Consider the following 13727-nt stretch of genomic DNA (forward strand, 5'->3'; position numbering starts at 1 on the left):
AGAGCAATTGCAGGAGTGACAGGAGGTAGAAGCAGTGAAGTGACAGTGAGCTGCAGAGGGACTTCTGGAGAAGGAGTGATGGAGAACTGAGAGAAACACCTTTGGTCTCTACGAGAAACACAGCATCTTTGTGAGTGTAACCCCTGACTTTCAGTCCAGCTCCAAACCTGTACTCATCAGGAGCGTGGCACGCGGGGATGACAGCAGAAGGAACTCGATCAGACTGCCCAGCTCTGTCAAGCTGCTGGGCAGCCGGGGTAGCTGTCCAAGGAACTGCTGAGAGGTGTTTGGCTGAGAACGGCTTGAGGTGTAATAAAAACGAGTACAAAACCCCATCAAAAGTAAATCTGTTACTGCTTTAGTGTGTTTTGGTTCATTATTCACATATCTGCTAAGGTGATCCGAGCCTGCAAATATGAATTTTGTTTTCCACTTTAGAGTAACATACAGCTGCAAGCTTTGAGACTTCTAATGGCCACATGAGCAATCACATACTGATGATTTCCTTTCTCTCTGCTCCCCCTTCCCCAGACACACACATTAAAACAGCTTTTATGAAATAGCTTATGTCATAGGGCATGTTTAGTAAAAACAGAGAATAAAGGCAGCAATCAATACTGTGGATTGTGCTTCACGTTAACCAAAAAGAGAGGCGATGCAAGGAGAGCAGCAGCCAGTGGTTCTCCCTTTGGTATCCGTTGTTGCTGTCAGACTGTGGCTGGGATTATCTCTCTTACAGCAGAGCAGCTGTACTGGGATCCCTACGCGTGGTACACGGACAGAGTAAGTGGCAGCTCTGTCCTGCTTGCTGTGTGCCCACCGTGCCCCACTGCCCCGGGGGAGCAGCGGTCGAAGTGCCAGCCTCACCTCAGCAGCAGCGCAGGGCCAGAGCAGGTCAGCTTTGTTTCAGATGGTTTATTTTATATTCTGCTAACCAGAAGGCAAAAGTTGCAGAGGTCACCTTCAATATTAGCTCAAAGAAAGTTTTAAATATCTAAACCAAGCCAAAATAGGCCAATTTGGCTCATTTTGCACTGTTTTCTCCCCATTTCTGTCTCCTCTCTTCTGTTCAAAGCTGCACTGCAGCGTGACCAACTGTTCCTCTTTCCTCCTGTTACTGTGCTCGTTTCCAGGTGTTCTCCTTCTGTAGGGAAGAGCTGGTGGTGAGAAGGCTGTCCCTGAGCTAGCTCCGGGGCTGACGGCGCTGCTGTCTCGTGCTGCTCCCGTTGCGAGTGTCGGTGCTGGAGCCAGCAGGGTCTGTGGATTGGCGGGTCTGGGCTCTGCGAGAACATCTGGCTGGCTGCATTAATTGCTTGATCTTGTGCTCTTCGTGCATGCTCAGATAACTATTTCCCTTTCCTCTTAGGTCTAGTGTGACTGAAATAATGTCACAGGAAGGAAACCGTTCCCCCAGAGGTGTTCAAAGGCCAGGGATTGAGAAAGCAGTAGAGGTGTAATTCAGGTACTAGGGGAACGAACATTAGGCTCTAAAACTCCTGGCTCTTCTCTTTTTTTTTTTTTCAGCATTGTGAAGTGATGGCAGATTTATTATTTCATATTAGGTATTCTAAAATCATTTACATATCATGCATATATAATTTCGTAAGCTGCAGGACTCCTCTTTGTGAATCTGTATAGTTGTTCCAGATCTGAGCTTTTAACCGAGCCCAGTTGACTCCCCAGCTGTTGTGTTTTTTCATGAATTCGGACCAAACAAGGAAGAGAAAGTTTGAACAGAAGGGTTGGAGCTGTTTTTAAACCATTTCTTTCATACCTGTGCTCAGTGTGGACACGTGACACCATGTCAGAGAAGGATCTGGTGCTCAGTAATCCTCCAGGGACAGCGGCTGGTCCAGAATCCATCATCTGCTCAGACACGCTCTGGCTGGAGAACCTGTCTTGCATCATGGTTGGCTTTGTTGGGCCAGTAATAGAGCAGCACCCTCTGACCAGGGTGCAGTGCTGGCTGCCAGGAGGAGAGTAAAGAGGTGGCTGTTCGTTTGGAAGAGGTCGTACCCTGATACATACCTGTTAAATCTGCGGATATACGAGGGAAATCTGGGAAACCTGCTAATAAGACTGAAGGAGAATACTGGGCACTCTGCCCTTTGAGCACATCTGGGAAGTCTGACAGCCATAGTAATGTTTATTTTTCAAACAGCATCAGAGTTTATTCTCAATCCCTTCTTAATCAAAATGATTTCTTATATATCTGAAGGGCTAATGTGGGCATATATGCTAATTAAATGTCACACTGCTATTGCTGGCTAATTTAAAATATTCAGAAATATTTTACATCAAGTAATACTGACTCCTCTGAAGCCAAAGCTAGCCTTGAGAACCAGTTGTCTACTTGCCAGTGACATTAAAAAAAAAAATAATGCCTCTGCCCTTTGTCCTTATCAGTCCCAAGATTTAATTCCATTGACTTTTGGCTCCTCCCTACGTACTCAGTCTTTGCAAATACTCGTGCCTACAAACAGGAGGTTACTGCAGATGGAGAGAGGCATCGGATGGTCGCGCTTCTGCAGCAATATAAGCAGCTTTGGAGTTCTGCTTGCAGGGCGCTCTTGGTGCGTGTTAACTGCCCAGCACAGCAAGGGCAGTGGAGGCCCCTGTTAGGATGATAGCTGGCTAACCAGAAGCAGGAGGTGTGTGCGCTGCATGGCATTGTGTTGGGAAATAAAAGGTTTTAGCTGTTAAAAATGTAGAGATGATTTATTGATACAGCTGCTTCTGTATCTCGTAGTGCAAATGTCAAGTAATGAATTGATTGTAGCGCAGTTACCAGATGAAGGTTATAATAACACATTTCCATCAAAGCCCGTGAGGAAACAATAACATATTAATATCTGTTGTGTACACAAGTCTTATGCAGTCACCACCGATTGCCATATCAACTCTCATGTATTTTAGAATTTAACTTCTTACTCTTGAGTTCCATGGAGGAGTTCAAGCTGGTGCTCTCCTACTCGAAAGCTCGCCAGCAGCGTGCTCTTGGCCCGTGGGACTACGAGTCCGGTTAAGGAGCAAACCGCAGCGTTGGGAGTCTTGTTGGGACGCTGGTACTGACACTTCTCGCAGGAATGAATGGCCCTCCCTTGCCTTGTAAACTCTGGATACCCAGTGGCGTGCCTTAACTATAGGGAGAGTTTCTGTCAAAACTAGAATCTGTGTTATTGAAGTTACATTTTTTTAAATTCATGTCAGCCTCTTCCTTGGTGAAATTGCAGTTCAAAATTAATAACTGGACCTCAGTCATACTTTTTTCCCCAATATGTAATTCCCTTGATGGCCAGGGAACTGTGGCTTTCCCCAGCTGCTGCAGAAATTACCTCGCTGAGGTGTCTTTCCTTGTGCTCACCTCTGAGGCAGCACAAAGGTCTCTCATCATGCTGGTGTGCAGAGCCAGCAGTGTTTCTGAAACAGAACCCCTCCCGCTCAGTGGTGAGCAGAATGACGGTGATAAAGCTCAGAATTGATTCTTACCTCCCCCATCACTCTTCTGCCTGCCTCAGTTCCGCAGGTTTTGCATTCCAGCCACAGACCGTTTCAAGCTTTTCATATTTTGTCTGTCTTTGCAGGAGTTCCTAAAATAACCACTAAAAAGTGAATTTTTTGCTTAGTATCACCTGTAGGGGATAAACAAGACTGGGCTCTCTCATGGCACGACAATAACTTGTTCTCTCCAGGTCTACCAGATAACGTGACGCGAATGTTTTCCCCTGCTGTGAGTATATTCCAGCACGGATAAGCTGAAGTCTTGGGTTTGAATGTGAGCAGAGGCGATGCGAATAAGCAGCATTCAGTGCCCCGTCCCTGGTGTACACCCCGCGCTCTTGCCCTCCGGCCTCGGTCGCTGGCTGGAAACCCCTACAGCAAATTCTGTTTCTCAGAATATCATTGTCTTACCGCCACAGCTGTCGTGCCCTTTGGGATGTTCTGCTTTACGGCTCTTCGCTCAGAATGTTGAGGTCTGCGAGTCTGTCCTGTGAGGATCTCTCACTGAGTTATTGTTGTCGATCTACTCCGTAATTAGGCCGACCCGCACAGCGCCCTGCCACCTTCAGCGACGCGCTTGCGGTGTCGGGCCAGTCGGCTGCACAATGTAACGTGGCAGGTACGCTAGAAAAGCTTTTACTGCCAGGTTTGAGAGCTCGTTTGGGGAATACTCAAGGAAGTACCCATGTACCAAAGTGCACGTTGGCATTCCGTAACCCGTTCCTGTGGGAGAGGCGGCGCTGACTTTGCTCACAGACTTCTGCAGTCAGGTAACAGTGGTCAGAGCTAAACTTTTTTTCCACAAGCCGTCAGAGGTGATTTATAAGAGAGGTTCATGAACACCTGCTCCCTCTTCGTTACTTGCTCCAGTGAGGAATTGCATGCAAAGCCGTTTTAGGATCAGATCAACAGATGAAGCTTAGAAAAGAGGAGGGCTGGTCATCAGGTACCTGATGTGGAAGACTATGTGAACTCACAAGTTCGGGTTAATTTTCCTCTGGTGCTTTGTCACACCACATGTGCTTCTCTGTCCTCTCTTAGTTATTGTCACTGTTACTTTGGCAAGCCAAGAGACAAGGCAAAAGGCAAAGCAAACCCCAACCCTCCCTACTCCAATAAAGAAACCCCTTGTACGTCCTTTAGCTGATGCTCCAACCCAGGACATCACCTCTAGCCTTCCCCTGTGCTGTGACCTCTTCTGATGAAGAGACCGAAGTCCCCAAGATTGCCAGGACCAAAGCCCCTGTGGGACTTCGTGTTGTTACTCTCTGAAAATGGGGTTGTTGGCCAGTGGCAGTCCTTGCTGCAGTGAGCGCTTCTGAGGTGGATGCCAGTCACGTTCTCCTTGCTGGTAGCCTCTGGCTCGCTCTGACAGGACACAACAGCTCCATCCTGATGTTGGGCCCGTGTGTCCTGTTTGTCCTGTTCTTGGGAACGTCCTTTTTTATCTAACGTTGAAAGGTTTCTGTCTTACCCTCCTTGCCCGTGCAGTGCTGCTCGCTGATCGTTCTCTGGTCTGAGCACCTTCAGGTGTCACTGCTGCCTGATTCTGTGCTGCTGGGCACCAGGGAACGGCCGCTGCTGTAGGCAGCCTTTGAACCAGCAAGGCGAGGTGTGAACACTACCCTGCTGCTGCTTACGGGAGGGGGAAACCGTGGGGGAAGCACAGGTCAGGGACTCTGAGGATGTTTGTGCAACAAACAAAACAAATCATCTGAGGATGATTCGTTTGCTGCCAGTGAATGGTTTCGTTAAAAACCCGTTATTAGTCCTTAAATATAAATATGTGTTTTCAGGCTGAAGTGTTGAAGATGAACTTGTTAAACTGTTAAAAACATTGGATGAATACGTGAACGTGGGGGAAATGTAATGCCAAAAAGCTGATGCCATGATTCTGTGTGCCAGTGATGTGCAGTGATGTTCCCAAGCTGCCCACCTGGTGCCTGGGGATGTCCTAAGACCGAGCTGGTATTTTCAGCTGTAAGAGACAATGTCTAGAAACGAGTTTTCTTTATCCAAGGCCCCTGTTCCTCTCCAGTACCATCTAGTCGTTGCACCAGGCTGCCCCAGGCTCATGAACAGGAATAGCCGCCACTTTCGGTTAGGACGGAGGGACATAAATCACCCGGTGTCAGGCGGCGGAGGAGCCAGTACATCCTCATGGTTGTTTCATAGAGTACAAAGGGAATTGCCTTCAAGCTACTGAAATCTCGTATCCAGTCGCACATCGATGATGCTTCAAAAAAAGAAAAGAATAGTTCTTTTATGAGCCTTGGCATAAAAATTTAATTAGCAGCTGAGCTCTTTCTCAAGATGAAAAAAAGTGATTTCTTTTTATATAGTCACTTCGCCGTATCTGTTTACTTTGTATTTCACTATTGTTCACGCAGACAAGATCTGCTGCTTTCTACATCTGGTTTTTTCTCTCCTCCTTCGGTAGTGATTTTGAAATAATTTTACCTGTTTTCAGCAAATTTTTTAAAGTATTTTTCATTATGTTTCCACGGATTTAAACACTGTTCTTGGAAGACGCAAATCAGAGGAAGAAATGGGTATAGGATCAGATTTAATATGTAGTGGATACAAAAAACTTGTTATAAAATATTTATTGTTACTATCACTGATAGGTTTGTCGAAATGAATCTTTCTTTAGGAGAGTGCAAAAAAGTGAGTATCTACTGATCAGAACATTGGTCCTCAGCTGGAATCAGATACTGCTTATTTATTTTAGGGTCAGCTCTTCAGTGTTATTTGCCCTTAAAGGAATCAAATCTAATGTCTTAGAACGTACTTGCAGTGGCATAGAGTGACTGGCACGAGAACTAAGAATTCAATTTTTGTTCAGTTTCTCAGATTTAAGCAACTATGCTTTAACCTTAGTTTTCTTACGTTACATGGAGAGTGGAAACGGAAGAACAAGAAGAGCCCCAAAGCTTTAACTCTGTTGGCATTTGCTCATAATGTCAAATGAATTAAATTCTGGTCTAACGTGACGCATTTTCCGGAAGTGCCCTGGTGCATGGATGTACTGCGATCGCCTTGAAGCGTACATGGTTGTTGCGTGTTGTGTCTTTTTGCAGTTTGCAGTTAGCAGAAATGCCTACATATGTCAGAGGACGTGTCTTCTCCTCAAGGTATTCTTGGCCAGTTCCTTCTGTCAGTCCCCTCAGAACAGTCAGACCAGCAGACACCCAAGGGAGCGTGTCAGAAAAAGTGCGTCTGGCTGGAAGTCGTAGTCACGGGAGCTCAGCTGGCTCCTCTGACTTGCATGCCCTGACATGCGTGTTCATTCCTCCTCTGCCTGTGCTCAGGTGACGGCGGTGGAATGGTCCCGTACATGCTTTCAGAACAAGAGCGATGTCCTGGTGTGCGTAGCTGTGACCTTCGCTGGTCAGCTCTCCCAGGTGACACATGCTGGATGTCACACCCAGGCCTGAGACTTGCCAGCTGAACCCTTTCAACCAGCAGTTAATTGTTTGTGGCTCCCCTCAGTGTCTTTAAAGTCTGAAAATACAGATAATGTACTTCAGGACTCTCAGCTGAGATTTGGAACCAAGTTACTTGCATTGTTTATTTTTCTAGTTGAAGAGGGAGTGTTTTGACCCTTCACCTTGCACCTTCTTTGGAGCACAGGGTCAGGTGCTGGGTACCACAGTAAGTATTCTCCTTGCAATACCAAACTCCTCAAGTTTCCGGAAGAATGTGGTTGTCCACGTAGGTCAGTAAGGGAAACACAGCTATCGGTACAACGGACAGGACCGTGTCTGATGTGTTTGTCCTCAGATTTTGTTTCCCTGTAGAAAGAAGAGGTTGGCTGAGCTCTACGGAGCAGACAAAGGTTTGTACCTTCTGTCCAGTGGGAGTCTGAGCATGCTCGGGTGAAGGGTGACAGCAGGAGCGTGTGCTGGGGACGCTGGGGACTGTAGATACCACAGAGGTCAGAGACTGTGGTGAGAGAGCAGCCCTCAGAGGGAGAGCAAGAAGGATGTCCTAACTCCCAGAGCGCTGGGGGAGGCTTGCTGCTTGGGAAATTGCTGCCCTGGCTGGATTCGAGGACTCGTCTGCACAGTGGAGAGTGGCATCTGGATGGATCAATCTTACTCTGCTTGTCAAATTGCTTTGAGCTTTTTCTATTTACGTAGTCAATTGTTGTAGCTGTTCGTTGTATAAAACCTGATTTTGGAGGGGTTTAAAGCCCTTGGCTTTGGGATATTTACAGTAAAAAAAGCTTTGGGCCACGGCACTTCTGTGTTCGAGTTCCATGGGCTTCTCGGGTAGGACCAATCTGCAGAAACCTGGTCCCTGCGTCTTCTCTCAGCCGCCGCACTTTCAGTGCTAGGAAACTAGAAGGGAGAAACGTAAAGTAAAGGCAAAACTTCCCTGGAAGGCTGATGTGACTTGAGAGCTGAGAAGAGTTCAAGGACAGCAAAGGGCTCTGTGGAAAAAGGAGCATGGTTTGAATAGAGAGATGAGTTATGTAGTCCTAAAAGCTTCTCAAACTTCTTCCTACAGTCAAGGATCGCAGTTCCCGCTTCCTCTTTCAGTGCTGGATGAAAGATACCTGCACAAATAATTTACTTCTGATACAACAGTGTAACCTCAGCATTTTAGTTTAATGCTCTTCCTTTCAAAATAATGTAATTACGGAAGTGTGGGGAGGTTTATGGTTGGTTGGATAGTGCGTTTGTTGGCCGTTTATTCTGTAAAAGAGCTAAATGACATCAGAATGAAATTAAACCAGGCAGTTTTGGTAAACGAGACATTTCTGGTAGAGCTAGATCCTTCTTCAGCGTGACAGCCAGCTCAGGTACTGGCAATCTGAACAAGGAAGAGAAGATGATGTGTTTCCGTGAGCCCATTCTGTTGCTAGCAGCAAGTCTCTCCTGGAGAGATCCTCCACAGTTCTCTCTCCTTTCCATCAGTGGAGGGAGTTGTCTGGGCTGCTTCTTTCCTCCTGCTCTGCGATCCTGCGCATACAGCTGTCGTGCTTCAAAGTCTGGATCTCGACAATTGAAAGACACATTTTGTATTTAACATCTGGTGTATAATTTCTTCAGTGTAAAAGATCTGCTCCGTGGTTTTTCTAATCCCACGATACTCTTTGCACACTTCTCCCACAGAAGATGACACTTTATTCTCCGCAGTGAACACATGGAAAGTTGTAGAGTACAGACTTTTGTAAGTAGTTTCGCAAGGGGATGGTTACGATGGCCCTGTTCCTACAAAAGCAGAGCAGTAGGATGGCGGCGTGTCGTAAGGCTAATTCATGCATGTCACACCGTAACTAACTTGGGGGCGGTGCGGAGAGGGCATTAGATCAGCAGGACTCTTCATGGTTTTTGGTCATCATTTCAAATTGTGAAAAAATTGTATCTGTAATTGTTATTTTCAGTTTTACAGAATTTTTGGATCCATTCCAGCGGGTCATCCAGCCAGAAGAGATCTGGCTGTATAAAAATCCTTTGGTGCAATCGGACAACATACCTACGCGTCTTATGTTTGTAAGTACTAACGGTTCCCTGGTCATTTGATGGCTCTGAACAAAGTCCACTTCCATTTGAGAAGCCGTAGGAAATACTTTGGAACTTTAGGAAGTTCCTGTAATTCTCACGATTGTTTTCCAAACCAGGGATGTCCAAAACAGCAAAATGTAGAAAATCGCAGGGAGTAAAAAGCAGCATTACCAGGTGACTGAATTTATAAACGTTGATCTTACAGTTTGCGATTTAAGCTAGTGTTAACTTAGAGGGTTGCTAGAGAAATGGTAGAGAAGCTTTCTGAGTTGGCTGGTTGGGAGACCTGACACAACCTGGCCAGGCTCTTACTAGGTGACGTTACAGAGATTACGTTAGCTATGTTAGTTGGTGTTACTATGTTAGTTACTGAGAGATTTGCCACCGAATGTGTTTTGTTTTTTTTTTTTCTCCCCACGTAGACAAACCCTTTGTTGTAGCTTCTGTCAGCCAGCGTAGTCAATATTCCATAGAGCTGCTCCACTGCCACTGTTCTGGCTCTCCCCAGCACAGCTCGCGTTGACGTGCAGCCTGTCTGATCGTGGTGGTTTGTCTGGTTATCAGAGTTCATGGGTTTGATAACCTTCACTAGCAAGGAGTAGCAGCTGCAATAATCCACAGACACAACTGTAAGAGCACTGCAGAGATGCTGAGGAATGAGGGGCGTGCTGCAGGCTGTTAAACCCAGCAGGTCAGTCTTTCCAAAGGCATCATCACTCAGAAAGGAGAATTTGCAGGAGTGGTCGCGACAGATGAGCTCAAATCCTGATACCCCCAAGTCACAGCATCTTTTCCCGTGTGTTCAGCGAAGCCAAGGTTTTACTTTTCAGATTAAGGCTTGAATCCAGAATAAATCCCAATCAGCTTTGTAATTTGTCTTCAGTGATTTTATTTCTATTTTTTAAAGGCTCAGGCCTTCAGTTACGGAAACTTCTTAATTAAGGCAGGAACAACTTGAAGGTGCTTCTTACGTATGAGGTGACAATATATCCCACCATCGTTCAAAGGGAGGCTGAAGGCCTGGGTTTAAATGCACCAGCATACTGTTTATATTGCATTAAGAAGCAGCTTTATTAAGGACTTTTTCAGCTTGGATGGGTGAAAATATATGTTTTTCCTGAAATGGAAGACAGCAGTGTTAAAACTAAAACCCCATAAACCCAACCTGAAATTATTGTGCCTGGAAGGACTCTGGGTTTGATCCCGCCCCTCTTCCTTGCGCTGAGCAGTGCCTCGCTGTCCAGTTGCTCTGATTCATGTTCCTAAGTGAGGAGCTCAAGAACCGACAGCGTAGAGGGGTTTGCTGTGGTGGTGATGCTGGTTTTGAAACCAGCTGGGGCAATCGTTAGCCCATTCTCTAGGCAGTGGCCACTGGGAAGCCCAGTTCTGGGATATAAGTGTGGTACATGTCCCTGTGGACCAGTTCCCACAGAGCCAGCTTTTGGAATGTGAAGTTCACGGTGGGTGTGCCGTGGCAGTGACATCTCTCCAGTCTGTTCTCTCCCTGGCTCAGACCATTGGCATCTCCGTAGCACAGCGAACAGCTCCTTCAGTTAAGAAATGGAGGTAATTTCTGTTTCTTATTTCTTAAATGAAAAGAAGAAAACCCCACCTCTACCGTGGGTCCCAGGCTTTCGTTCTGTACAGAATTTCTCGCCATGGGTGTTGTTCGCTGCTTGTGGAACGTATGGCCATGGCTGACCAGAAGGCAACGAACTGCTGCAGCATTTTATTCGCTGAGAGATTTGAATTAAAGGGAAATGTTGAGAATGCTCCAAACTCAATCCAGATTAGACAAAGCTGACTTCTGCATGGGGAGCAAGCAAGCCATGAAGACAGACCTGAGCCTTGTTCTGTCGCTCTGTCAGTGAGTATTCCCTGGCTGGGAGAGCGTAAGGCGCTGTCACCGGCTCTTGAATGCAGGGAAGAACGTGGGAGTCCCTACAAACACAGCCTGCCTCTGGCTGGCCAGTGAGTCTAGAGTGAGAGACTGGGTCCGTGTTTCCCAAAAGCGAGGCAGTGCTGGAATATTGCCCTGGTGGAAAGGAAAGCGTTACTGAGGAGCACGCGAGGAGTGGTGCTCGTTAGGCTGTGGCCAGATCTGTTACGGCCATGAGCCACACAGGACCTTTTCTTGCAAAACAGAGAAAGGAGTCCTTAGCAAGGCAGGCATCCCTGGTACGTGTGCTTTGCTGCAGAGTCAACCCCCCTTCTAGCTAACACTTGTGTGTAAGGACCAGCAACCTGCTGCCCGCGTGAGCTCTTCATCTCTCTCAAAAATCCGCGTGCATGTGAGATGGGAGAAAAGCTGCTGTTTTACCAGGTTTCTGAAGACCGATAGTGAAGTGGTTTCGAACAAGCTATCCCCTGAATTATATTCTTTGCTGGTATTTTTTTGCTGCTTCTGCTTGTTCTGAAGGTTTCTGACTCCACTAAGCCATCACCAGGAGCCTGTGACCCTGTCTGTGTTTCCCCGCGTTCTTCAGCACCAGAATGCAGATAGCTTTCTTCTCTCCTGGCGGCAATCCTCGCCTTTTAGAACGAAACTTGTCGTTCTGGGTTTGGCTGTAACCATGTCTTTACTTCACTCTGTCTCCGGAAGCAGAAGTTAAGCTACTGCTGAGGACAGGGAGCAGCAAGTGCTGCAGGAGCAGTAGCCCGGCACTGGCGTCCTAACTCGAACCTCGCACACGCTGGAGGTGGAAGGGAGTTTTAAGTGGAAAAGGTGCATCTTTTTGCACAGAAGCTGGTGCCTGCCTTTCGAACTGTCGGGAAGCGGAGCAGGCTCTGCCCCGTGAGTTAATCCGCACGGCTCACCGAGTTAGATAGCGTTCTGCAGATGCCGGGGGGGGATGCTCGACCAGTATGCACTAAGGAGAAAACCGGAGTGTGTTTTCCTGTTGCTCCCCACTTGGCTGTTCCAGTAGAATGAAATGAGGTTTGGGGTCAGCCTCTGTTATAAAAAGAAGAGTCACACGTCTCTTGTCTGCCCGGTTTGTTCCTCATTCCAGTGGGGCTTTTTGAGAAGCAAGGCACTGTTCAGCCTCAGTGAAGACAGCCCTGGTGCCCCTGGTGCCATTTACTGCTAAAGTTTTGCCTTGTTTAAAAACCAGTCATTTTCCCTTCTCTTGAAGAGTATATATGATTTTGAAAGACCTTGATTTTTTTAACAAACATGATTTTGAAGAGGTTTGTAGATTCCAAGGAAGGGATTGGTTGCCTTAGATTAGAATGAGCAAGCAGCATAAATGGACTGCCTTGCCTATAAGTTGCTTTTACTTCGGCAGCTGAAGGTCTGAGAGAGAAGGGGTGATGGAAGGACCAGTTGGGAACAAAGTCACAGTTTGTTTTCAGGGGGTGGCTTTCTGTGTTTGAACAAAATCAAGCAGTTTGTTCCACATTTAAACATTTGTAAATGAAAGAATCAAAAGCATGATCTGCTCAATACATCGAAGGATGCCAGTTAAAAAGAAAACGAGGGAAGTAAAGAGCATTTGAAAATGTGGGGAAGTTGGTGCTGGAGTCTCCTGAGTTGAACAGGGTGTTACTGAGAGCCCGCCCAGGACGAGCTGCCTTCTGGAGCTGTGGGGATCAGCGTACCGATTTTGTGGACCTTAGAGACCGTTGCTTCTTCATGTATGAAGCTGACATTTTAAATGCAGCTCCGGGCAATTACAATTCAATTATATATTACAATTCTAATTCATTCGTTGTTCTGTAGTTGCAAAGACAAATCGTCGCACTTTGCTTAAGGTCAGGAGCTTGATAAAAATTGTTCAGCCTTCCAGTTCAAATGGAGCTGACTGCAACTAATTATTAATCAGTTGGACTGAAAAGTTGGACTGATGCTCTCACACATGATATTTGTTATTTTTTACAGGCAATTTCGTTCCTTACGCCACTCGCAGTCATTTTTGTGGTGAAAATAATCCGGCGAACAGACAAGACTGAAATTAAAGAGGCTTTCTTAGGTAATGTATGTCATACTTCAAGATGGAAGATGTGTGAGGGCTCTCAGAGGTTGGTTCCAGTTGTAGTCTAAGCCGTGAACCACCCCGTCTCCGTCACAGTCCATTACAGAACTTTGCAGTGCAGTTACCGGTGGAAACACCTCACAAAAACCTTTGGGTTTATGTATGTTTTAAACATACAAATGCTGTGCCTTGATTTATCAATCTACTTAGCAAGGGCCAGGATTCCATCAGCAAAGACCAGACCATCGCAGAGACTGTTCAGATGTGTATTTTTGTGTCACAGCCAGTCTGTTTCTTCCTCTGATTACACTCGCAGCTATCCAAAATCAAGGGTTTGACTGGCAACCCCTGTGAGACTCGGCTGCGCAGCGCAGGAAATTACTCCTCTCCTTGTTTTCTCTGACCTTCCGCTGGAGTTTACTGTTGCCCACTGCAAAATCCGTGCTTACAGCTCAGCATTTCTAATCACAAGCTGATGTTTCATCTTAAACTGCCAGTGGAGTTAGCTGTGCACTTAATCCTGGACCGAGAACTGCTGCGGCTGTGTTACGGCTGAGGTCAATGCAGGTGCAGGCAGCACCTTCCTCTGAGGAGAGGAGCAGGTAGACAGTGGGGATGGCAAGTCTTAAACTGTTCCACCTAATTCTGGCTGTGCTCATCTTTAAAATCTTCAAGCAATACATGCCCAGATCCTTCTTACGCAGGTATGGCCAGAGAGCTAAACTGACTAAAGCTCTTT

General features: G+C 46.5%; 1 protein-coding gene across 1 annotated transcript in view; it reads left to right on the plus strand.

The window, feature by feature from the left end:
- The first annotated feature begins 2942 nt into the window (after nt 1-2942).
- The window catches only part of PPAPDC1A (phosphatidic acid phosphatase type 2 domain containing 1A), a 36686-nt gene continuing 25901 nt past the window's right edge, over nt 2943-13727 (plus strand). Inside the window, exons 1-6 of the mRNA XM_010139418.1 lie at nt 2943-3021; nt 3693-3730; nt 4040-4120; nt 6813-6891; nt 8818-9002; nt 12895-12985. Coding sequence (XP_010137720.1) covers nt 2943-3021; nt 3693-3730; nt 4040-4120; nt 6813-6891; nt 8818-9002; nt 12895-12985 — 553 coding nt within the window. The remainder of the gene's footprint in view (nt 3022-3692; nt 3731-4039; nt 4121-6812; nt 6892-8817; nt 9003-12894; nt 12986-13727) is intronic.

Source organism: Buceros rhinoceros, unplaced genomic scaffold (genome assembly GCF_000710305.1).
Source record: "Buceros rhinoceros silvestris isolate BGI_N320 unplaced genomic scaffold, ASM71030v1 scaffold21477, whole genome shotgun sequence".
Taxonomy (NCBI): Eukaryota; Metazoa; Chordata; class Aves; order Bucerotiformes; family Bucerotidae; genus Buceros; species Buceros rhinoceros.